We start from the raw sequence: 25698 nt of genomic DNA, 5'->3' as shown, positions 1-25698 counted from the left end.
AACCCCTTAGACATCACATGTAAGTCCTTGCTGGACCTATATATGTACGCATATATACGTGTCCCCTAGGCCCTATACACAGCCCTTGCAGGTCCTTTATCTACATATTACAAAACCTTCTTAAGCTCCGCATGAGAGCTCATGCACACATCTTTCATGACCTTCTATAAGCACACACCATGCCTCGCTCAGAGTCCTTTCAGGATACAAGACCCCCAGTTTATCACAGGCGTTCCAGGACACATTCGTAAGCCCCTCTGACCCTACATATGTACGCATACATATTATACACGTGTGTTCTTCAGGAAAAAACATCTCCCAATTCCCACTCAATTCAACAGACACACCCGAATCCCTTTGACCTCAGACACGCCGAGACCGCACACGTCACGCCCCAAACCCCTCACCGAGCCCTACACGCCCAGCCCCACAACTACACCCCTTTCAGGACTTCCCGCGCACTTCGGGCGGGCAGTGACGGCGCAGTTCCCGCCCCCTGGCGGTGCCGCCCGCGGAAGCGCGGGCGCGGTGGGCGGGGCGTAGCGGCGCTGAGGTGAGCGGGGCGGCGGCGCCGGGGCTGCGGGCCTCGGGGAGCGGAGCGACGTGGCCGCAGGTTCTTTCGGGGCCGGGGGAGCCGCCGGGGGACGGTGGGAGCTCTGAGGGTGCGTGGCAGCGGCTCGCCGTGCGTCGGACCGGGCTGTGCCGCCGGCCGCTGCTTGTAGAGCCGCCGAGGTGAAGCCTCTCTGTGGCGGCCGCGAGCGCGAAGCTCGAAAGTTGGGAAATAAAGCTGCTGCTTGCCAGACCTGCGGCTCGGAGCGAGCTTGTGTCCGGATAGAGCTTCGCTTCGAGCTGATGCTGGCTGCCGGTGACAAGCCTCCCTTCGGGACGATGCCTGTTCTAAATTTAACTCCCCTTCCTGTGCGTTGTTGGGTAACACAAACGCTTCCCGCTGACGGAATCCCTCTGCCTGCTGCTCGCCAGCCGCACCGCGGGCTTTCTCACGTGGTCGGTGCCTTTTGGAGGGCAGCGCACCGTGCACAGCGCTGGCAGTGCCGCGTGGGTCCCTGCGGGCTGAGGCCTCCGGGTGCTGCCACAGCTGCTGGGGGTGGGGAAGAGCTTTCACTAGGTTGTGGTTCTGCGGTCTGCCAAAGCACCCAAAGTGTTGCTGTGTGTTGAGAAAGTTTTATGGGATGATGGCTGAGCTGGTGAAGTGTGCTGTTAGTATGTTGTGGCTTCTCTTCTCTAGCTGTTTGTGGCTGCAGGAACTGTCATCTCTTCTATATTAGTTAATCTTACACAGATTGTAGCATTCAGGTGTTCCTGCCTGAGAGCAACATGTGGCTGGGCATTAGTGAGGCAGTGCACCTTCCAGCCTTTCCTCGTGTCCCAAAGCATAACACAAAAACCTGGCGAAGGCTGGGTGACCACAAGCCTCAACTCAAAGAAACTGAAAGCTGGTCAGGTGAGGAGATGTCCCCTTGCTGTCAGTGGCTGCCAGTCCAGGCAGGTGGCACAGGCTTGGGAGGGCATAACTCAGCTTAAGAACAGGGAGGTTGTTTAGTGAGTGCAGGTCTTACATGCTGGGTTGCTATTGGCTTGGGAGTGATAGCTTGCTCCTGCAGTCAGCTAATTGCAGTACCAACTTGAAGCTGCATATATACAGCTGAAAAACTAGAAATCCTTAAAAAAAAAAAGCCACCCACTGTGCTTTTGTTGAAAGGTGTTGCTGAAGGAGTGGCTGAAGCTTGCACAGCGACTTGGCCTTCCCCTGCAGCAGCCACAGAAGAATTGCCTTAAAATGCTGGATTATCTGGTCTGTGATGCTCCATCATTGCTGGGACTTTTTGTTCTCTGCTGTGAGACCTTGAGGAAAATAATTCTCCTGTGCCACCAGTCTTTGGACTGCGGGAAAAGCCTCATACCTTGGTGATAGTGAAGGGATAGGGAGAAGGCGGAATGCAACAGCTCTCCAAACTAATTCTGATTTATTTTTCTTGTTGCTATTATTGCCAACAGTGTTGCCACAGCTACATGAATGGTTGCTAATTTAGCTTTTGTAGCTAATATCAAAACCATTTTTCTTAGTACTTGTTCATTAAATAACTTTGATTGTATTGGATGGCTAAATTGTATTTGATGTGCCGTTTGTCTTTTGAAAGCTCTGCAGAGTGAATTTGGGTTAGCAAGCTGCTGAAGTGTAGAAAGGCTTGTTTCTATCGTAGCATGATTTATCTATACCATATTGCCTTTAGTTTAATGAGGTGCTTGGGAAGGATGGGATAATTGAATGAGAGGATCAGGCTATCTGCAGCTCCTTTGGAGTGTGTATAGGCGTCATACACCAATAAACTTTTCCTTCTTAGAATTTAAAGGTTAGGAAAAGTGTTTTTTTTTTGGGGGGGGGGGGCAGTCAGCAAGGTTTTCTGTGCATCAAGGTGGGGGAGATAGTTCCAGGTGCAGAAGTACTGGAGAACTGTTATCTATAGGAAAAAAAATTCCCTCTGTGGAGCTTCATAGGATGCCTGAACTAGAGTGGAGTGAGAGTGCTGCAGGCCAACACCTTGAAAATGCCTGTTTAAGGCTGAATAAATCAGGTGCTTATATTACATTTGAATGTACAGCCCACTATGTTAAGGAAGGTCCCTCAAGAGCTTGTGGGTTTCTGACACAACAAGGTCCTTCCTCCACATTGGTTACTCAGAGTTCAGTGCTCACAGTGTGACTACTGAGGGTAAGATGCATAATCACTAATAGGCAGACTATGATCACCAGGAGGAAGATTGTGCAAAATGTATTGCTGGCAGCCAAAGTTATATTTACTCTTTTTCTCATTTGTAGAACAGAGCCCTACAATCCCTAAGAATTAACTCCGTGTTCTTCATGACCACTTGACCTACAAACACAAGCTGGGAGCAAAGACACCTGCAGTACAGGTAAGGATGCTGCTGCCTTTTGGCAATGTGTAGTTTGCTCTGTTTTGGGCCCTGCACAGAGTTACTTGTAGCTGTACTGAACTGATTACCTGGCTGAAATCTACCTTTAAGGCTGCTCTGCTCAGAATTACTTTCGTTCAGAAGTTTCCATTGGTACAGGGTTTTCCTAATCTGTAGGTTGTCTTTTTGAAGTCTAAGAAGTGCTACCTAACACTGCCTTTCAACCAAAGCCCATTTCTACTACATTAATAAAACAGAATAAAAGCAACTGTTTGTACATACTCATTTAAAACTTGTTTGAGGGTAGGGTGATATCTTAAAAGTAACAAATTAAGGACACTTAAACTATTTGTGCTGTAGAGGAAAATGAATGGCATAATTTGTTTACATTATTAATTTCTGCCTAGTAGCTTTCTCTGTAGCATTCCATGTTGTGTTAGTCTTACTTAGCAACTGGACAAATCAGTGGGATAGAAAAAGGTGTTTCACCAGAAGTACAATGACAGAAGGATTGGTGTGATAGAAAGGTGCTATAAAGGAGAAGAAAAATATTACTTACACGTATCAGAAGATTCCAGATTTAGAGGGAATAGCTTCACTAAGGAGGGATCTCCAGAAAGAAAACCCTTCTCACTGATAGTCAGCCCTTAAATGGGGTCTAAGAGAGGTGCAGCCAGGCTCCACCCCTTCCAGTCACACAGCTGAATTGCCCTCACCTGTGCTCCCAGGGCTGACTGGGTCCTTTCCCCAGGTGCTCAATCAGTGGTTCAGGCCATGACCCAACAGTTCCTATGCTGCCTTAATGTAAGTGGTCTGCAAGGATTCCTATTGTAGCTCTTAGGCTGAGAGGTCAGCCTCCCGATGGGCACATGGCAGTGTTTGCTGAGGACAAATTGTTCTGCTACCCTCTGATACTTTAGTGGGATGAGCTGCAAGACTTGCAGATCGTTTGGAATCTCAGAATCATAGAATCATAGAATCACCAAGGTTGGAAAAGACCTAAAAGATCATCCAGTGCAACTCACGTATTACCAACAGCTCCCACTAAACCATGTCCCTCAACACAACATCCATTCTTTAGAAGGCTCCAGAGGGATCCAGTCTCCAGAAGGCTTGGGATGAGTGCTGCAGGTGTTTCGGGCAATTGTGTCATTTCTAAAGGCATGCCGCTGCCCTTTACTTTGTTATGCCAGTTCATTTGGTCTGTTTGGTTTATCCTTAACAGTACATCTGAGCTGCACCCAGTACAGGTTAGCAAAGTACTGCAAAGTTTTTCTAGGTTCTGAGTATCTTTGGTGGGACTTTGCAAGGGTGTTAGTAATAAAAAAAGTCCTGTGGTGCTGTTGTGACGTTGGGCGGGGTGGTGCTGTGTGCGATAGTAATTAGAAATTGGGATATTTCATGGGTCACCTTGTCTTGGGCTGTTGAATGTTGTAATGTATGTCATAGGCTTTCTCCAAACAGAATGGATTTTGAGAAGTGCTTGGCACATGGCACAGCTGCCTCCTGGTGAGGAAGGGGGCCTCCCTTCACTATGATGTTTGACACTTCAGAAATACGAGGAGCCCTAGTGAAGTCTGAGTTACTACAAATTGTCTAAGCACATACTGTCCTCAAGTCTTTGACAGATTTGTCCCTTACTGAAAGAGATTTAAGGCACTATAAAAAGGAAAAAAGGCAGTTTGTTCAGATGATGCAGTATTTTACTGCAACTTCTGTAAAAATGTTTGAAAAGTCCTTAGCTAGTAAATCCTGCATTACCTTGGCCTTCTTCCTCATCTGTGACTGCAGTGAGCATTTTTCCCCATGGAAACGTGCCCCAGAGTTTTCTTCCATGTGCGCTGGGTGTAACCTCTGAGAGCAGCTTTTAATTGCAGTGCTGTCACTGCTTTGGGCTGCAGCAGTACCACGCAGGGGGATCCTTGTGGTTGGGGCAGCACTGCTTTGGGCAAGGGAGGGCAGGAGGGGATTGGGTCTGAGCTCTGCTCCTCACAACTGGGAATTCTGAGTAGCTGAGCATACTGGGACCAGCGCCATGTTGGGAATGCATGGCCAGGAGCAGGTGAGCTGCAGGTGTATAGCCACCACCAAAGTGTGGCCTTAGATATTTTCCATAAGCAGCCTTTACTTCATTGCAGGGTTTCCTTGCTGTCTGTGCAGCCTGTGCCAGCTTCTCACTTTTCTTCTATCCTTCAGACCAAGCACATCAATGATGGAATCAGACCAGTGTCAGTATTGACTGGCATTATCTGCTACTACTTTAACTTAATAGCTATGTTATGGCTAATGTGATGCAAAGTTTTAGTCTCAGCACTTTTTCTTCAAGAGCTAGAAGAGCAGCAGTACCTTTCAGCTACAGCCATTGCTGCAGTGGAAGTGCAAGGAGGATGTGTAAGGTTTGCCACCTGACTTAAGCTAGTGCCATTACAGTACTGCCTTTTTTCTCCTTTTGTAGCCTAGGTTTAGGTGGACTTCAAGGTAAATACCCTCCATCTGCAGACAGACACTTAGCTCTTCTGTTTGCACAGACAGGCACTGCGGTGAGGGAGATGGTGGGTGGCTGCTGCTCATGCACTGGCTCATCCAGATCTTTGCTTTGTCCTATGGTGGGGTGCTTTTTCCAGATAAGCAAGTGAACATGAACGTGCTATCTGTCTTGCCACCTTGGCTACAGCCAAGCGTTTGCTGGCTGGCAGATGCTGGAAGCGATCTGCTCAGATAGCTTGTTTTCTCCTAAAAACACTCTGCACTAATCAGGCTTACCTCATTTTCCCTGTCAAATCAGAATCAATCTGATAAGCTGTTGCTGGAAAGCAACTGCAACAGATAAGCCTTCTCCTTTTTTTGGCCACCAGTGCTCTTCCATTGAATTAGCAAATAACTGGTAAATGAAATGTAGCATGTATCAGAAATGCTAAGTCACAGCTTGAACCAGTGATTGAGCACCTGGTGGGAAGGCAGGGCCAAGCCAGGGGAGCTCAGGTGCATGCAAGCTCCTGAGTGACTGGGAGGGGTAGAGCCAGGATCCACCCCTTCCCAGACTTCATTTAAGGGTTGGCTGTGGAAGCAAGGGTAACTTGTTGGAGGTCTCTGTGTATCTGATGCCTTTTGGAGATAAGCAGTTTCTTTCCTTTATTTTTGTGTTTACTTGTGTTTACAGTTGTTGCATTTAAGTAAATCCTCACTTGCTGTAGCCTGTGGCTTTGCTTGTCTGCTGTTATTGCTGAAGTTTTTATGAGGTTACATGGTGCTTTGCCCTTCCTGTTTGTTTTGTTCAGATTTGTATTTAAAATACCATCAGATGTGGTAAATCAAAGTAAGCCTCTTTGGCTAGGAATGAAGTTCCCTGAGGAAGCAAACGGTTGTGCCTGGGTTAGGTGATGTTTCTGTTGAGGATGATATGGTAGGGCAAAACAGTTGTGTGGTTGTACTCTGGCTGAAGATCTGTGAGTTAACAGATCATAGTCCATTACATTAGGAAGAAATAAAGGTACAGGTTGTCTTGTAACAAATTCTGAGGTTATCAATTGCATGTTTATTTCCAAGAAGAAATGTTTTATTTCTGGGGTTGAACATGTATCTGTAGGTACTTCAGTTTTGATCTGAATGTTTTCATGGCATTGTGAAGTTTCTTTTTTTTTCTAGTTACTTAGAGTTATTTTCCTTCTGGTGTTATTTTTGTTTTCATATGTTAATTTGTTAAGGAGTGACATCACTTTTCATAGCAACAAGTGAGCTGTAGGCGTATCTTAAATCTTCTTTGAATGCTTTGGAATTGGTGGCTGCTTTGTACAGGTAGGTTGCTGTCACTGGTAGGAGCTTCAGGGAGCACCTTTCTGTTTAGTGTGAAAAGTATGAATTCTGAGGAGCAAGGAGTGACACAAACAAAATAAAAAGTAAGCCCTATAATTTCACAACATGCTCATTATGAAGAGGCCCTTTACAGTGCTTCTGGGAATTCCTTTTAGCCCATACAGTTAGTTTTTGTTTTGCTGATGGGATGCCTGAGGTAACTGCATTTGCTCTGTCCAGGTGTGTCTAAATAGTTTACTTGTTCTGCATCCCAAACATCCGCTTGCTTGGTTCAAATTGCTGGATTGCATCCCATTGACTTTAGCTATATAAGGCAAGTTAAATTTCTGGGGTCATTAAGCAGATATATTCTTGCTGGCTTTAATTTTCTGCAGAAAAGGCAGAAGTGTTGTATTTCCTACCCTTTCACTGTCAGTGTTCTGACAAACACGTGCTCCTTCAAATCGGTGTGTTTCTTGTGAAAATGCTTCCACAGTCTGTTGCTGCAGCTGGTCAGGTGTTTTCAGAGGTGGCCTGATTATTTGGAAAGCTATTAGAACACGGAATTATAACTGAATTATGACTGAAGGTAGAAGCAGCTCAATAAAAGCAGGGTTTCTATCCTAAATATGGGACGAGATAAATTTTTTTACAGCTCTGGTAGTTACCAGGTGGCTTCTGTGGAAGTGCTTTTGGGGAGTTTGGCACTGCTGGGGCTTACAGTTAATCTTTATGTAGAAAAGCTCCAGAAAAATGGGTCTGCATTTGGGCTAGGGGAGTAGAAAAGGAGACTTAAACCAGGGGAAGGATTTAGTTATAAAGGAGCATGGTTGACTTGTGCAGCCCATGTGAAAGATGATTGTTGTTCTGTGAGATACTGGCTATCACAGTATGGTCTGTGGTTTCTAAAGCAGCTGATAGTAAGAGGAACCTCCATCTCATGTAAGACAAATAAAGCTGGTAGTAAAGATGTACACGTGAAATTGAAGGAGAATATCTATGTGTGGAAGTGGTAGTTGAACAGGCTGGATTCCAGCTAGCTATGTTGTTACTGTCTTATTTTTGTTCCAAGTGTCTCTTAATACTAAATGGATCCATTTGGCAGTATAAAAGCAACAGATGAGATAAGCATGCCATAAATAATAGAATATTAATGGATATCATCTGAGAAAATGGGTGTACTAATAAGCCACAGTAAGAGCAGGGTGTCTGCTGAATGCCTAAACATCTTCTGGTTTAGTATTAGACTGAAGCTTTAATGTTAAGAAAAACAACCATGTATCTTGAATTGCATTTGTTTTCAGGATAGGATGAAGGCTGATAGCAAATGCTGGGCACCTGAGAAATGGGGCTTTCTGCTCCAGTGGTGCAGCGCAGAGCCCCAGAGCTGAGATGTGTTTAGTTTTGGGCCATCTCGTCCTCTGTGCTGGGCTTTAAAATCAGCCTGGAGGCATCTGTGAGCAGGATGTCAGAGGTGAAGCTTTTCCCTTTTTGAGAGAAATCCAGAGGAGGCAAAGTCCTGTATGTCTGTCTCTTACAGCCTTGACTGTTTGATGAGAGAGTCCAGTTTTTGAGAACACTCCTTTGCCTCCAAATGCTAGCCTGGAAGGCTGCCTCCTCCTGTGTTTCGGAGTACTGCAGGATGTGGCATGCCCCCATCCCCACGAGATTCCTAATTAATTGTAAGGTTTTTCTCTGTGAATCACAGTAGACTCAACAATACTGAGAAGATGCTGTGCTGAACCTAGAGGAGATTTGCCAGAGTGAGGGCTCCCTGCTGGCAGGATGCAAGCCATTTCAGTTTAGGGGATAGGAAAGAGTGCAGGGAAGATTAGATAAAAGGAGATCTTTGGGCTCAGACCATGTGATTTGTTTTTTTTTTTTTTTGACTAGCTCATTTTCAGGGCTGAGCAGCTCAGGAAGAGGTCTTTACCCTTGCTGTAAAGACAGTTAAAAAGAAATCGCCAAGCAGTGGCTTAGGTTTCTGCTGAAGACCTGGCTGTATTATAGATTGGTGCTTTATAGGCTATCAATCTGTCTGAGTTGTGCCCTGAAGCACATGTAGCCCCCCTCTCTGGTAATGAATGCTATTGAGTATTGCCCTAAACCCATACCTGAGAAGAAATTGCTTTTGCTATTAGATTTCAACTTCCTTCTCATAACTGATTTGTGTCTTTGTAAGCTAATAATTTCAGTAATGTGAGTAATCCTTTATCTGGAAATTACAGAAAGTAAGCTGAAAACTGGGAGTTAGAAGAAGGAAAAAGCAGGAGCAGTTTGGCTTCTTGGGGAGGGGGAGGAAATGGATTCGGACTGCTTTGCAGTTGCAGTTCACCTTTGGGCAACCTTTCAGTGAATTACACTTGTGCAAACCTCTCTCAATTATGCTAGATTGGAAATTGAAAGTATGGAGGGAATTGGTGGGAGGAGAATCCAAATTTATGACTTGGCTTTGGTCTGATTTCATGGTATGCCATTTAAAAAATTAACGTTCATTAATAAGTGTGTAATGTGCATGTGCAAATGTGATTTGTGGAAAAAGCTGTGGCTTAGACCTGCTGCTGAAATACAGAGCTAGTTAATTGAGCTCCATCAAGTAAAATGCCTTCAGCTTGAGTGGTGTTCTGTATCCAAAGGGTTCCCTCTTTGTCTGATCTTCCTGTTAAGATAAATACCGCTCTCTGTTTGGGCAAGTGTGTGATTTGAGAGTTTTGGGGGAAGCAGGTTGATGCCGAGAGCTTTCTTTCCCTTCATTCAAGTATTTCAAGCTATCTTGTTCATGTTATGACTTTTGTGGTCTCAAACTTCAAATGGATTAATGCAACTTCTGGGGATTGCCCATCCCACCTATCTGTCCCTTAGCATGAAGGGAGCGTGGCCCCTCGTTGGCAGCTGCCCTTGGTGATGTAAGGCAGTGCTGCTGATCCTTGTGATGTGTGCTGAATCTTGAAAAACAACAGCTAAGCTTGCTCATAGTCAGTGTCCCTGACCTTGTCAGAGTCATATCTATGCTGGAACAAGTAAGGGAAGATTTTGAATGCCTTTTGTGGCTGTTAGCACTAAGTATGGCAAAAAGCCTCTGAACTATGAGCAGCAGTGTGCTTTGCTCTCCTGTGTTTACTCTGGGAAATGCACTGGCCCTTTTCATGTGGTAGAATGGCCAGCATTTGAGATGGAATACGTGAGGAGCTTTGCTGTATTGGGCTGTCTTGGTATTCTGGTGATGTCCAACTTTGTTATTTAAATAGACAAATGGGTTCAGAAGCTTCTTTCAGTGAGACCACCTCTGCCAGTCCCTGCAGAAGACTTGATGCCCGAGCAATGACTCATAAATGTCAATCTAGGATCTCAGTGCTTAATATTTACGATTGATGTTCAGCACTAAAGTGCAAGCTTGCCGTGTCCTAATAAAATTGTTCAAGAAAAGTCTGTGAACCCTTCTGATTAAAAATTAAGCATCCATCAGCTTATTCAGTTACTGTTCTTCATCTCACATGCCTGCACCACTGAGGCCAGCTTTGACATCAAAAAGCTGTTTTAAGTGTGTTCTATCTTGAAAACAGGGGCTGCTCTGGACTGTCAAAGACTGCCTTCAGTTCTGTGGGGTACCCAAATGCAAAGAAGTCCCTCTTCCCCAAGCTGGGCCTTCAGTTTCAAAACCATCAGCTAAACAGGGCACTGGAAAAGTGGGAACGAGTCTTTTCATTCTCCTTGGTAGCTGAGAGAAATACAGAAGAGATGACATCTGCCAGCTCTTATGTGCTCTGAAAGACCCAGGGCTGGACTGCTGGTGCTGTGGACGTGGCATGAGGGGGAAGGCAGAGAACCAATCTGAATTTTGTTGCAAAACAGACTAGCAGAGAGAGTTCTGCTATTAGAGAGGTAAACATTGACATCGAGCAAGAATGTGTATAGCTGTTAAAATTTTTATTTTTAAAACTATCTGCACAGCTTATGTTTGAGCAGTGCCTGTTGCTTCCTGACTCGGAAGTGGTGCTTTCCTGATGTGTTTGTGGGTTTCCAGGATGTCAGAAACCAATTGCGTTTATTGTTAATTACACTTGTTGAAGACGACTAAACCTTCATACTTGCCAGCAATATCACATGTCTGTAGAGTGGGGCCCTGAGCCCCTCCTGCTTGCTGGGTGGCAGCTGCTGTAGCTGGGACGTGTTCTAAGCTCTGAAAGTAACTGTAGAGTTCTGCTGAGTGAGAACTTCAGGCGAAACTGGCTTCTCTCTTACAAACAAAATTATAGTCTACAGATTGATTGTAGGAGTAATCTGTTGAGCAGATTGCTGGAACATCAAGAAAACTTGTCTGGTCTCTGTTTCTGTTGTTTTCAGGTGAAGACTAATGTTTGTATCTGTATGGGGGAAAAAAAAAGATTAATTGCATTCAGTCATGCAGAAATTGACCCGATTCCTAGGGTAAGTGATAACCATGTCAGATCCTGGGAGCTGTAAAGCTTTCCCAGGTTAGTTCCTACCCAACTGGAGGTCGTAGTATTAAGCTTCTGGTTGCTGCAGTCAGGGCAAGGTGGTTATTTTTAAATATCTCTTAAAAACACCAACTGATCTTGGCTTCAATGCTTGGAGCTTTTAACAAAACGTACCAAATAGTGTGGCACTGGAGATAAAAAAGAGTAAAATCACAGATGGAAAGCATGGAAAACTCAGCCTCGAAGGTTTTGTTGTTGTTTTAAACTAAGCATATTCTTTGTTTTAGGATTCTGAGAGGAACTGCATGCTTTCAATGCCCAGGTAATTGCTATCAAGGAAATGCTTCCTGTGTGAGTGTCCCTGCACCATCAGGAACAGGGATTAGTTGGACAGAGCTGTTAACTTAGTGCTGCCTAGGGCTCAGAGTAGGCTTATGCGTTACTAAAGCCAACGATGGGAGACGTAAGATCTTTCCAAGCTCAAAGGGATAAGCACTTGGTTTTTCATTTTAATGATTAAATGATATTGGCAATGCTTCTGTTCCCCGTTACATCTTAAGCATGTAGAGCTGTTATTAGTAAGGGGAACCCAAACAAGGACAACATTAGCTTCTCTGTGAAAATACCTCGTGTGGATTTTTCTCTGCCTGTATAAGGAATGTATAAGAAATTGATCCCTGGAGAAGAAATAGAAGCATCAGGTTTGTGTAGGATGAAAACAATTTGAAATAAGAGCTTTTTTCCATAGCAAAATATTCTGTTGCTCTGTGCTGGAGAGGATTGAGGAATAAGCACGTTGACTTTCTGAACGCCATTAAGACTTAAATTTTAAGCCTATGTATTTTTAAAGGAATGGTAATGCTGACTGCAAACTTAGTTTTCATTATGTGCACAGATGAATATAAATGCAGTGCCTTTCAGGTACGCTGGCTGTGAGAAGCAGGGTTGTGGTTCTTTGCACATACAGCAGCATGGAGCGATGGGGCAGGCTGCCATCTGCCCCATCTTTGTTTTCCCTCCCCTCACCAAGTGAGCTTTGATTGTTCTGTAAAGCCACTGAATGCACTTTTACCACCTTTTGCCTTAGGAGGAACAGCATTCCTAATTGTCTGCTGAATATTTGGAGGGGTTATGGGGTTTATCTTGCATCCCTCCTCTTCTCCTCCCTATGTTTGCATCACTAGCTCGTCTTCTGGCACCCTGAGCTGCGGGTTGCCTTCACTGAAGGACAAGTAATACATCCTACTCTTTGTAGCTGGAATGTAGGATGTGTTTGTGCAAAGTGTTCCCAAGATTCTCATTGTTGGAAGTTAATGCTTTAGTAAAAGAGTGCGGTAGCACCTCGTGTTGTGAAAACAAGTAGAAACCACTAGAGGTGATTTTATTTTTGTCTTGTGGTGGTCTTTATTCACTGGCTGACAATACTGGAGCAGAACAGCAAGAGTGGGTAGCAAAGGGGAGCAAAAATAATCAAGCTTTCTATTTCCAGTTTTTCTGCTGGTCATGGGGATTCTTCTCATGTTTTACTCCCAGTTTCTTTATTTAAACCAAGGCCTCTCCGTGCTTTGTCATGCATGGGCTGACCCCCCCTGTGATAAGAAGACTGAATTTACATCTGTTAAAGTAAAACCTTCCTTTCCCTCCAAAAATAAACAATGCAGCAACTTTCCTTTTTGAAGCAAATGTTTGGCCTTAGCCTTCAATTTTGTGAGCTGGCAAAAACTGCTGTGACTCCTATAGCTGGTGCCTGTTATTAGGTGGCATTTTTGTAGATCAAATTTCTACTTTGTATTAATGTTTAGATTTGTAGTTCTGGTTTCTCACTTATCTCCATATTGTTGCACATAACGGGATGAGTTGTCTTTTATGATTGTTGACGCTTTGAAAGTTGCTTGCTACTTAAAGTTGAATATAAATGTTTTGCTTGAGGCTAGCTAAAAAAAAAAGCCTAAGAGTGGTAGGTCTTGTAGGGAAGTTCAAAATGGCTGAAGTTTTTCTTGCTGGGTTGGTTTGCTTGTTGTTTGATTTTATTTGCTTATCTTTACTTATCCAGCTGTCTTTCCCTCCGGCCAAAGGGCTTCTACTCACTTGCTGCAGGTGTTTAAGGTTTTTAAGATCTCCCTGTATCTTCTGTGCCCTGGCACTGAAGCAGGAGTGTACAAGTATTTCTTTGTAATGAAATGTGATTAGGAAAGGTGGAAGAGGAATTTAAGAAGTGCTGTAAGAGCAGTTAGGTTGGATATGACAGCTGTGTGTGTTAGCCAAGTGTGTGCCAAGATGAAACTCTTGTAGTTTACTGTTTATTAGACAAGATACAATCCTATTTCAGAGCAGCTAATGAACAACTATGACAGCTACTTGATGCATCTGCTCCTATTTTAGGACAACACATACTGCTGGTTGGCCTCTCCTGTCATGCTGAGGGTCGGTGCAAGTGTCTGCTACTGGAAAGCTTTCCTGCGGTAGCACGTTCTTCTTTCTTGACAGGATGTTCCGTCTTCGACTTCTTCCCATGGCAGCAGGGCTGGCTGCTGCTTCGCGGCGTTACCACGGGGCACCACATCATCCCAGGGCCCGGAGTCGGCTCGTGCTGGCAGCTTTCATAGGGACAACCGCAGTGACAGCGAGTGCCAAGCTCCTTTGGCAGAGGTAACGGTTTTCTGTTTCTTCCTAAGATCTCCTGCAGCTCTAGATCCTGTGGTAAGTACCTGCAGGTGTGTTTAAGATCTGCGGGAGGCTTTGTGAAGTGTCATTGCTCGTCCTGCCTCTGCTGCTTGGAAGGTAAAGGAAATGCTGCTGGTGGCCTCCTGGAGCTTCTCACTGTTCTGAGTAGTCAGAAATGAGAAAATCTCTAGTCTGAAGAATTCTGTGGCTGTACTCAGCACGGGCTGTTTGCCCTTGGTGGGGTCTGCTGCCAGGCTTATCCTGCGTGGTGGTGCTGCACAGGCCTGTGGTGCTGTGCAAACAAACCAGCTGACTCAACCAGGCTGGGTGAAAACTCCCAGCTTTTGGGAGACCTGCCAACAACAGTGAGCTTGGTCAGGGGATGCTACACTGGTTTTCTTTGTATTCTGCTGGTTGATGTAATTACAAAATGTAGCAGGGAATGGAAGGGAACAGTCCATCTTTCAGTGGTAAAGTAGCTGTGGGCAAAAGGTGTGTTTTTTAAGAGCCAGAGTCTGAGTGGATGGTCTCACAAAGCTCAAATCTTGATTTCATGACTGCAAGGAGAGAGAGTCATCCCAGGCAGGGCAGATAGCACCTCACTGAAATCCAGAAGGATTCCATTCTCTTACAACATGAAAGTGGTGTAGCACCAGCCATGCCGCTTGAGCTCAGGCTGCAGTTGAGGTGTGAAAGACAAGTCCCTGCTCAAAACCCACTTTATTTTTGTTCCAGTATGGTACAGTTTGTTGTTACCTCTCTACTAGACTGATTGGCTAGAAGACTGTACTTTGAATACAATGGGAGGAAGGTGATGCTAATTGTTCTGGCTACTACTAGTCTTGTCAGTTATGATACTGCTTGCTAAAAGGATTTCTCAGATCAAGGAAGAACACTGATTCAGCAGTGTCATGCTGTGATTTACTAATTTGTGCTTGTGGAGTGCTTCTTTATCTGCAGGACCTGAATGCGTGGCCTTGCAGCATGGGGGAGCCTTAATTGCTTTGTGGTTGTGGCCAAATTAACACACTTCTCAGTCAGTGGAGTGAGCACTGTGTCTACGTAAAACATCTTCTGTGTGATTGTAAAGTAGGTAGGATGTTATGTCCTATGTAAGGCTCTCCCAGAGACATTAAGTCCAAGAAGGCATATTCCTCCCCCTCCCCCGTGAGCAATGAGGAAGGCTGGTAACAGCAAGCAAGGAGGAGGCTGAGGAAGAACTAGTTTGCCACAGTCTTCACTGGCAACTGCTCTTCACACATCCCTGTGGGGTGCAGCCCCCACTACCAGTACAAGCTGGGAGATGAAAGGCAGAGCATGACCTTGCTGAAAAGGACTGGGGGTATTGGTGGATGGCAGCTGGACATCAACCAGTTCTGTGCCCTCACAGCTCAGAAAGCCAACCTTTTCCTTGGCTGCATTCAGAGCAGAAGGGTGAGGGAGGGGTTCTATCCCTCTGCACTGTGAGACCTTACCTGGAGTGCTGTGTCCAGATGGGGAGTCCTCAAGACAGGAGAGAACTGTTGGGGTGTGTCCAGAGGAGGGCCACAAAGCTGATCCAAGAGATGAGAGACCTCCCTGTGAGAACAGGCTGAGAGCTGGGGCTGTGCAGCCTGGAGAAGAGAAGGCTCATAACAGCCTGTCAGTATCAAAGGAGGGGCTGTAAGAAAGAAAAAAGTAGTTTATCAAGGTCTGTTATTTTAGGACAAGAAGAAATGGTTTCAAACCAGAACAGGGGATTTACAGACAGTATAAGGAAGAAATATATTACAATAAGGGTGGTGAGGCACTGGCACAGGCTGCCCAGAGAGGTGGTGGTGCCTCAGCTCTGGAAACGGACGAGGCCAGGCTGGACAGAGCTCTGAGCTCCTGATGGAGCTGTAGGTGTCCCCTTGTTCATTGCAGGAGGGTTGGACCAGATGACCTTTAAGGGTCCCTTACAACTCTAACAAGTCTATAATCTCCCTCCTGCAGTAGACTTACTTCTATTTTTTAAAAACAGCAAAATTGTTAAATTTCATCAGGAAGATGGTGCTTCCTGAATGGAGCTGCTAATGGTATGGTGAGTGCTAGTCAGGGGTTATCTGCAGAAGTGATTTTTAGCTCCTGGAGTACCCAGCTATTCCTAAGACCCCTGCGATCTGCCACCAGATGTGACCCTGCTTAGCTGAGGGCACTGATAAGCATCAGAGAAAGCAGACAAGCTGCATCTTTGGAGCAGTGTGGCCTGTGATCTCCTGACCAGGAGAAATCAGGAGAAAGTTGCTTGCTGTGATTTTTCTCTTTTCTTTGCTCTTCTTTGTTTTCTTTAAAAAAAAAAAAGTTAGCAAAATATTTGAATACTACTTTTCCTTTATGTGCTATTCAGTAAATCTACAGTGCCTGTAATTGTAGAACAGAAGTTTATCCAGGCTCATGGTAATGACGTAATTACTTGACATACAATGCTAAATAAGATGAGGAACAAAACTGATACTTGTATGAAATACTTTCTGCAACATCTGTAGGACTTTTAAACAGACTTTTAAACAAGCATTTTAGCTGTGTCCAAATAAAGGACAGATGAGACACTCCAAGTTTACTTTGCATTTCAGAATATATAAATCAGGTGGCTATTAGAGTTTAAGTATTAATATAGGTGAGTACAAAGCATTCCCAATGACATTCTTGTTTATTACTGCAAGCAGCAGTAAGTATAATGAATTAGTTACAGAAGGTATATACATCCAGCATCCAGCTGGAGTGTGGAGATTAAATAAGGCAAATGTCACTGAAAATGTTATTTGTATACTGCAGAGAAAACAGAAGAGTGCATCTGTTTGAGTGCCTGTATTTACATTAGTGAATTATTCTGATTTATTAAGTACTAGGAGCCAGGTTAGGGCTGTCTGTTAACCAGTTCTGTTGGGGCAGTAGGTTTGCTATGCCAATCACACAGTGTTTGTTTTCCTTCAGCTGAGCAACTGCACCCCTGTTGGTAGGGAAAACCTTGCTGTGTTGCACAGTTGGGTCCTGTGGGGTCCAGCGCTTCCCAAGTGTAGCTCTTCTAGCATCACAAAGAATTGATGTCCCTTTGGTGGGTGACACAGCTGGGATGCTTAGTTACTCTGAGTGAGGAAGGCACTAAGTGATACCCTTATGCAGGCTGTCAGTGACATTATCTTCTAAGATGACACTTCTGTGGGAAGTCTCACTCTTGTTGCTTTCCTTAAATCTTTTTTTTTCCAAGTTAAGCATGAAGATGTATAGACTAAATCAAGAAGCTGTTGGAAATGTTACACTTCTTGGGCTAGGTATGTAGGAGGTGATGCAGTATTAGAGGAAGAGCAGTAATGAACGGAGTTTGTAGTTCTTGTCCTCTGCGTGGAGCTGTGTGTAAGTGTCCTAATGTTTCTTGATTATCTTTTGAAAGTAGCACAATCTCTGACCAGTGCTTATACAAAAAAACCCACAACTTGTTGATTCATAACAGATTTTTTTGTATTTCTGATGACAAGATAGCTTGCGAAAAAGGGACTCAGGTGGTGATGCCTGCATCTGAACTCACCCTTGCTGCTTAGCAGTATGAAGACACCAGGATTTCTCAGGTGATTCTTCTGAATCTCATGCGCAGGCTGAAATAATACATTTTGGATGAATTCTGCAGGTATGCTCTGAGTGTCATCAGAAGCAAATGCTGGGATGAACAAGCTCGTACAAGGGTAGAAGTCAAGAACTGAGAAGGTGTACCTGAACCCCAGTGGTTGTGTAACATGAGATAGGGCAGAATTCCCAAGTGTGGGGGTGGGTGTGGTGTTGGTCAGATCTGCACCTGCCCAGGTTCATGGCACGTGTCCTTCTGCATGTTATCCATTGTGATCCTTAGGCTTTCTGCTCTTGCTGTTCTCTGGGAGCGATTGCTGCCTTTGGTGGTTTATATCATCTAAATAATTATACAGACAAGTAGCTAATGTTGCTCAGTTCTGCAGTGGTGGAGTATGTTTTGGCAATGCAAATAACAGGGCTTAGAAGACTAATGAAGTTCACTCTTTCTAAGCAATAACTTAAACCCAAGGGATTTCCAATTGACAACAGAAGCAATTAGGTAGCTAGGTATTAGTATAATGAACTGAATTAATTGAAATAAATCTCGGTGCAGTCATTGGCTGATCTGAATAAGGCATTAATATATGGATGGGAACTACTGAACCTTAGCTTGCAGCAAGCTTAACGGTTGCAAGAAAGTATTACCAATAGTCTTGTAAGACTTTTATTCATTATGTTTCCAAATACCAGTTTGATGTACTAACTGGCCGCTATTATCTTCTTGATAGCATACAACATCCTGGCTCAGTCTGTGAGCATCTGGAAGCCCTTAAATTGGGGTTTCGGTGCTACAGCTTGTCAGTATGGTCAACCCAATGCTGAATGACGTGGGTGAGCAGAGGTAGCTCTGGGGGTGCAGAAGGATCTCTGCGAGAAGTGTTGCTGGTGCTGTTCCTGATTGAATACAGCTGTGCTGTATTTTTTTTATTCTTCTGCAAATATATTATTAGTACTAAGGGCACAAGTCTTTCCCTGGAACTTTGGTAATGGGTTTCTTTGCTACCAGCATGTTTTGTCTGACACATTCTTTTGTTTTTATTCTTTGCTTGTTCTGTTTCTTGCCCCATCCCCCGTGTAAGTTAAAGCAACCAAGTGTGAGGTACCTGTCTCCCAGCTGTGTTGGTGTATCTTTATTCTGTTACAAGTTCTTGTTTTTCAGTCTCTGTTCCTTGTTGGCAAGCTGAGCTGTTCAGGTGCTGGCTGCCACTTCTGCTGAAATAGGTTGAGAATTAGTTTCAACTTTATCCTTCCTCCCTTTACCCTTTTCTCCTTGGACTATGCAGTATCAATTCTCCAGTCGCTTCCCCCGAATATGCTCTGTAGGGGACACCCTTTCTTCATTGCTTTCCTTGATTTGTTAACCTTCACAGCTCCTTGTCTTCCTTGTGTGGCTTTTCCCTCAATGCTTCTGGAATTAATTTTGAAGCTTAGATCAGCCCTTAGCAAACTGTTTAAAGATACGTTACTTTTTTTTCCAGCAGAGTCTTAGGAGTTTTAGAGTAATTTGCTTAGAATACATTTTTAATAGAAAAATTGCTGGAAATACCCTATGCCAGCTGGAAGTGACTTTATGCTTTAGCAAAACAAAACATCATATAAATCATAGTCAAGAGGAAAGACCTGTTTTATAGCTGCAGCTGCCTCAGGTACCGCTTGACCTGATGCAGGAGAAAGAAGATGTAAGGATCTGTAGGTACTACCCTCTTAATGCTATTTTTAAGAGCTTAGCTTCATCTTTCAACTCTCACGGTGACAAATGACAGCCTTAAGGGACTCTCCTTGGGACTGCTGCGCTGAGGGATTTTCTCTGAAGCTTGAAAGTGCATTGATCTATGAGTGGTGTCTTGAAAGAGCACTGTGTCCTTTCTGGTGGCTTTTGGCTTCATTATTTTTACCCATGAGCATCGGTGAAAGGAAAGAATTTGATGCCAGGAAATGAGCCCGAGTGAGTGAATTAGGAAAACATCTGAACTACGCTGCGGGGAGTGACCCCAGCTGAACTGTGCCAAGGTATAGTCCTAAACTTGCAGTGCCATGAGCCATGCAGTTGGATTGCTGTGTGTTCATAATATCTTATTTAAATGTTGCACAGCAAATGAAATCTGTGATTTGTGCAGGGAAGCCTGCTGGCAGTGCAAGAAGCAAAATGTCTTGAGACTGCTGTTTCTATAAGGCGACACTTAAAGTTCTTTCTCATAACACAGACAGGCATTGTTGGAACCCTTGGTCTTTCATGTTGCTTAAGTTGCACTTTTTACTCTTTGTTTAAAAACAATATGGGTGCCCTCTGGTGGCAGAGTTCCCACCTGCTGCCTTCCATTTAAACTGAACAGCTGTTGGCACCCACTCACCTTGTCTGTGTCCCCTAGAGTGCCCTATTGTCCTCCAGCACTTACCTGGAAAGCAGCATCTATTCAGGAAACAAAGTAATTTAGGAGCCCAGCGAAGGCAATGATTTTCTGGCTCAATAGAGGAAGCACAAACTGAGATTTAGAATTAATACAGTGCAAGTACCATCCAGCTTTAATTCCTGCTGTGGAAATAGTGTCTATTCTCTCAGCTTTAGGGTCCAGTCTTGTCACTGCTGTCACCTTTCCCAAGCTGTTCAACCTCTTCCACCTCCTGATGATCCCAGCTGCTCTCTGGACTGTGCTGAAGACTGAGTCTGTGGGGAGGGAGGCTGAAATCATCGGTACTACTGTGAACACTTCAAGCTGGAGAGCTTGCAGTGGTCCCAGATGTGGCATTCTTTAGGCTTTCAGATGTGATAACTGCATGGCCTGAAATTTGTTCTCCTTTTCTGGCTGCCCTCCTGTGATCTTCCCTTGCTGTCTGAAGACCAAAAGAAGCCTGAAGCAACCGCATTTCCTTCAAGAAGGGATCTCAAATCTTTATTTCTTTGCCAATAAGTTAGATTGCAGAGTCCTTTAAGTTTCAAAAGCAATAACATCTTTGCTGCATTTAAATAACTCCATCTTGCATGAAAGTCATCGATCAGATGCTTGGAACATTTTTTTCCCTTTCTTCCCCACTGTTTTGCTCAAGTTAGTCTTCATTTCTAAACTCTCTTAAATAAGTTCAGCACTGAGGCAACACTACTTAGCTTAGCTCTATATTTGCTCTCCTGTTCTCGTGTCCTCCTTAATGGAGATGGAGATGGATTTAAAAGCAGGATGATGAAGACAAGTGCTGCGTGTTGGGTGCCTATAAAGTGCTCTGATGTGGAAATGTGCCTTTCTCAGTGCACGTGAGTGGGCTCACCAATTTCTTGCTTTGCAGGACTGAGCTTGTAGCTGGCAGAACAAAATCAGATGCTGCAGTGATTAATGTTGTAGTACATTTTCACTTCATGGCTTGTAGCACAGATGTTGAGGAGAATTCATGTCTAATCACCAGAAGGCTGGGTGCTTGCCTAAGATTTCTTCACAGTGGTTAATTATCAGTATGGGCTTGTTAAGCTTGATGGAAAATAGTGCTCTTGGGATTAATAGACTTAGGTTGATATTTTACATTATTCAAGAAACCTGATTTGTCTGTCTTTAGAGAAACTAAATACTGTCAAGAAACTCAGAGCAAGTAAATACTGAAAGTCACTGATTACATCAGTATTTTAAATGTACATTTGTTGTTTGTAACACGACTGCTAAATGGGTAGTGCTGCTGTGCAGATGAAGCATGTGATTGCTGGAGGTGAGAATAGACCTAACACAGACAGCTTCCCGGAAGTGCTGAACAGGAGCAGTGTGTAACGTTGAGCCTTGATGTGAGATTCCTGTACTTACATGTGTTCTAGGGCTGTATACAGTCTTGTGGCTATGTCTTTGTTTGTTGTTCCCAGATGTTGTTCCCCCTTGCTCTCTGGCCATCTTGATGGGTGTTGTGTGCTTGCTTCTGCTCAGCTTGCAGAGTACAACGAGTGCAACTGAAGCATTCAATCTCTGCTGGTGGATGGCAAGGGACACAACGACTTTGTCCTTGAGGTCATTAGTGGAAGGTGCACAGGGCTGGGTATTTAACTTATCAGAGCTCGGGAGACGCTCACCCACTCAGTGATCAAATGTTTGTGTACAGATGTGTTGTTCATCTCTTTTTAATCTATTGAATGTGCAGTGTTGATTTTTTTGTTATTCTGGCTTATTCATCACAGTATCATCTAATAGTAAGAAATGTCACATGGGAACTTGGATTTATTACATGGGTGTTATTGTGATTATCAGCAATGCTGGTAATCTCATCAAGAAATGACATCTGTTTAGCATAAGACTTGCTTTCTATAAACCCTTGTCACTATATTCTTTACAGTCCTGCAACTAAAAAGCCTAAATAACAAATTGTCATTACACCCATTGCCCTGTTTGTTCCTTCCAAATATGAATAACACCAAGTTAAAGCTTCCTGAGTATCCACAACAGCCGGGCACAAGGTCTTGGCCAGCTCTTATTAGAACTAAGCCTCAGGTTCTTGCAGGAAGGTAGAAATACATGCCTCCAGCTCTGCTCTGTAAGGTCGATCTTAGCCCCATTTAAGTGGAGAAAGTCTCTGCTCTCCTGCGAATGTCAGGATACGGAGAATATAAGCCATGATGTTTCAAAGTGAACACTTGATCTGTTTGTATAGATCTGTCACTTCCAGTAACACAGTAAACAATCTTCATTTATTACATGCTCCTGTTGTTTTTGACAACTTAGACAGTAAAAAGACCATAATCTGTTGGGCATAATTCCCTGCTTGGGTGTTTGTGCCCCTTAACAGTTAAGTACAGTACTTAGCTTTTGATTTATACGAAGTATGTCTAACGTTGTTTTGTCCTTCCTGTTTTTTTGTTACCCTGTTTCTACAGTGTTTGCTTTCAAGTTCAAGTTCTAACTTTTTTTTGCATCCTTCTCATCCTTGACTATAAGCATTAAACATCCAATAAAACCATTTTCAGCAGTTGACAACTGTATTCTTAGGCTGTGAGCTGGCTCAATTTTCAGCCTGAAGAAGCCAGGTTCATATCGCCTTAAGTGTGTTCTGTCCTTATGTGGGGCCCCCTGAAAAAGTCCGTGGAATTGGAGAATGCTTTGCCTCCCTTACTCTCCAGTATAAGATGTTCTAATTTCTTGAAAGCAACATGGGCTGTCTGACAGCTGTGATTTGTGGTGAGCTTGCTGTCTTCTGGGAGGACCAGGAGAGGAGAATGGAATTACAGCTCTGATCTTACTGAGTTCCTGTGCTTCTTGCGGTTTCCACCCACCTTGCAGCTTTATAGGATTACCTGGCCCTCTTGGACCATGCTGTACCATCTGAATGTCCAGGGACAAGCTCAAGGGGAGCTGCAGCACTGAGTGAAAGCAACTGTAATTTTCTTTGGGAAGGTGCTAATGGGCTTGCTGATGTTTAAAGTACAGTTTGGATAAAGAGGGGCTGAGGTGAGCAGTAAATCAGAGGTGGAGAACACAGGGTTGTGGCTTCAGGCTTGGTGTTGTTCTTCTTTTCCTGTGGCAGATGTAGTTGAGCTGTGGCACCTGTCTGTCTGCCACTTGCTGAGCTCTGCTTGGAAACATAAGCAGTGTTTCCTGGCTTAAGAACTTAAAGTGCAGAGATACACAGTTCACGAGGGTATTAGGGTAATGTCAGCGGGATGCCTCCAGCGCGTTATTAGGGTTGACAACCTTTTCCAAAGCAATCACTTTCCTCTGCAGGCTGGGGGGAAGATGACTCTTAGGAGTGGCACATAATCCTGCACGAGCTGAGTTAGCTGGTAAGACTGACCTAAAACAGTTCAGGTTCACCTTCTTCACAGCACTCTCCTTCAGAGGGGGCTCTAGCGGAGGTCCTCAAGCTCTGGCCTGTCCATTGCATGTTGGTGCCAGCCCCCAAAGTAAAGGGAGTGGGAGGCAGTGTGTACTGTCAGCTCGTTTGCTGCCAAGACAAGGCTGGGTGCCTCCAGCCTGGTCCTGACAGGCAGCTGTCTTGCCTATTTAAAGCAATTTGCTGGTGATGGAAGAGCAGTGATGGAGTAAATGCACTCCTACAGCTGATTCTACTTCTTCCCTCTCCTCACCTTAAACAGGTTTTGTGTGTGTGTATCTATGTAAACACAAGCTTTTCCCTTTTTTCTCTAGTGTATAAGTCTCTTCCCTGATGATGTCCCAAAGCACATCTGCTGCTTGTCCTGTCCTTACCAGCCCAACATAAGCCCTGCAGCAGCTGTTTTATGCATATTGCAGTTACCTCATCTTCCTTTTTTTTTTTTGATAGCAACCTGATGACTTTAGGTCAAGTTGTCCCATGCTGTTCTGGACTCTGAACTATTCCTGCTGCTCTCTAGGTTTCCTCCAGCCTTTCTTTGAATGCCCCTTCAGTGGCTGTGAATGTGCTCTCAGCAGGGATGTGCCTGCTGCTGGCTGGAGTGGAAGGAAGGATATGCATGTCTCACAGACTATGCTGCTGTTTCCTTATATTCTTGGACCTATTTTGGGCTATGGCTGGTGTCCAAGAGCCATCTTCTCAATCTAATTATTAGCCTCTGGAGCCTGTCTTAATATTGTCATGTGTTCTTTACAGTTCTGGTCACAAATCAGTTGTGCTGACTTGAGTTACTATCAAATGCTTTGGAAAGTAAGGGAGTAAGTAGTAAAAAGATCTGTGGGAAAGAAAGTCATGAAAAACTGGGCTTTGGATGTTGGTTATTTTAGGTTAATATCATAATCATTGTTGGTTGTGGTGGAGCTGAAGATGAGACAGCTTCTCACTTAGTCTCTCCATAATGGGAGGATGCATACTTTTGTCTCTTGTATCCAAACCAGACCAAGCTTGTCTTTGATTTCAATATGAAAGCCTGAAGTGGTTTTAAACCTCACATGGATATCTCCAGATAAGATGTTAGTATGCAAGGAGTACTGTGGCCCTGTCCTACTGAAGAATGCATCTGTCAGGCAGGATTCATATCCTCTGCTCTGGTTCTGTGGCAAGGTCTTTACTGACACCTGGATACCCAAGTTAGTTAAAATCAGTGTTTCCTTAGAGCCTGCTTATTATCTGGCAGCTGAATAATCTTACGCTGCTTTTACGACTACAGTAACTGAGCACTGTTGTCTCTGGCACAAAGCTTTGTTATTTCAAAATAGTTCAGTTTGATTTACCTAGAAACTCTAGAAAAACTCCTCAGAATGAGGAGTTGTAATTTCTTTAAATGGGAAGGCTGCTATTGGATCGCTCCCTTTTCGCTCCTTTTTTCCGCTCCCTTTTTCCGCTCCCTTTTTCCGCTCCTTTCCGTCTTTTTCCGCTCCCTTTTTCCGCTCCCTTTTTCCGCTCCCTTTTTCCGCTCCCTTTTTTCCGCTCCCTTTTTCCCGCTCCCTTTTTCCGCTCCCTTTTTCCGCTCCCTTTTTCTCCCTTTTTCCGCTCCTTTTTCCGCTCCCTTTTTACCGCTCCCCTTTTTCCGCCTCCCTTTTTCCGCTCCCTTTTACCGCTCCCTTTTTCTCCGCTCCCTTTTTCGCTCCCTTTTTCCGCTCCCCTTTTCCGCTCCCTTTTTCCGCTCCCTTTTTCCGCTCCCTTTTTCCGCTCCCTTTTTTCGCTCCCTTTTTCCGCTCCCTTTTTCCGCTCCCTTTTTCCGCCCTTTTTCCGCTCCTTTTTCCCGCTCCCTTTTTTCCCTCCCTTTTTCAGCTCCCTTTTTCCGCTCCCTTTTTCCGCTCCCTTTTTCCGCTCCCTTTTTCCGCTCCCTTTTTCCGCTCCCTTTTTCCCCTCCCTTTTTTCCGCTCCCTTTTTTCGCTCCCTTTTTCCGCTCCCTTTTTCCGCTCCCTTTTTTCCGCTCCCTTTTTCGCTCCCTTTTTCCGCCTCCTTTTTCCGACCGCTCCCTTTTTCCGCTCCCTTTTTTCCGCTCCTTTTTTCCGCTCCCTTTTTCCGCTCCCTTTTTCGCTCCCTTTTTTCCGCTCCCTTTTTCCGCTCCCTTTTTCCGCTCCCTTTTTCCCGCTCCCTTTTCCGCTCCCTTTTTCCGCTCCCTTTTTCCGCTCCCTTTTTCCGCTCCCTTTTTCCGCTCCTTTTTTCCGTCCTTTTCCGCTCCTTTTTCTCGCTTTTCCGCTCCCTTTTTTCCGCTCCCCTTTTTCCGCTCCCTTTTTCTGCTCCCTTTTTCGCTCCCTTTTTTCCCGCTTCCCTCTTTTTCCGCTCCCTTTTTCCGCTCCCTTTTTCCGCTCCCTTTTTGTTCCGCTCCCTTTTTTCCGCTCCCCCTTTTTTCCGCTCCCTTTTTCCTGCTCCCTTTTCCGCTCCTTTTTTCCGCTCCCTTTTTTCTCCTTTTCCGCTCCCTT

General features: G+C 44.5%; 1 protein-coding gene across 4 annotated transcripts in view; it reads left to right on the top strand.

The window, feature by feature from the left end:
• Window positions 1–490: 490 nt before the first annotated feature.
• The window catches only part of MICU1 (mitochondrial calcium uptake 1), a 96294-nt gene continuing 71086 nt past the window's right edge, over window positions 491–25698 (top strand). For 3 of the 4 annotated variants that reach the window (XM_085229653.1, XM_085229652.1, XM_085229650.1), the window contains exons 1-3: window positions 491–553; window positions 2839–2933; window positions 13652–13813. In XM_085229653.1, the coding sequence (XP_085085779.1) occupies window positions 13653–13813 (161 nt within the window). In that variant the 5' untranslated portion in view covers window positions 491–553; window positions 2839–2933; window position 13652. Of the gene's footprint in view, window positions 663–2838; window positions 2934–13651; window positions 13814–25698 lie in introns of all 4 variants that reach the window. The other variant, XM_085229651.1, reaches the window with a different exon arrangement.

The sequence above is a fragment of the Meleagris gallopavo genome, chromosome 8 (assembly GCF_905368555.1).
Source record: "Meleagris gallopavo chromosome 8, MGAL_WU_HG_1.1, whole genome shotgun sequence".
NCBI classification, from domain to species: Eukaryota; Metazoa; Chordata; class Aves; order Galliformes; family Phasianidae; genus Meleagris; species Meleagris gallopavo.
Note: the sequence above shows the minus strand (reverse complement) of the source record. Positions and strands in the feature narration are given on the sequence as shown.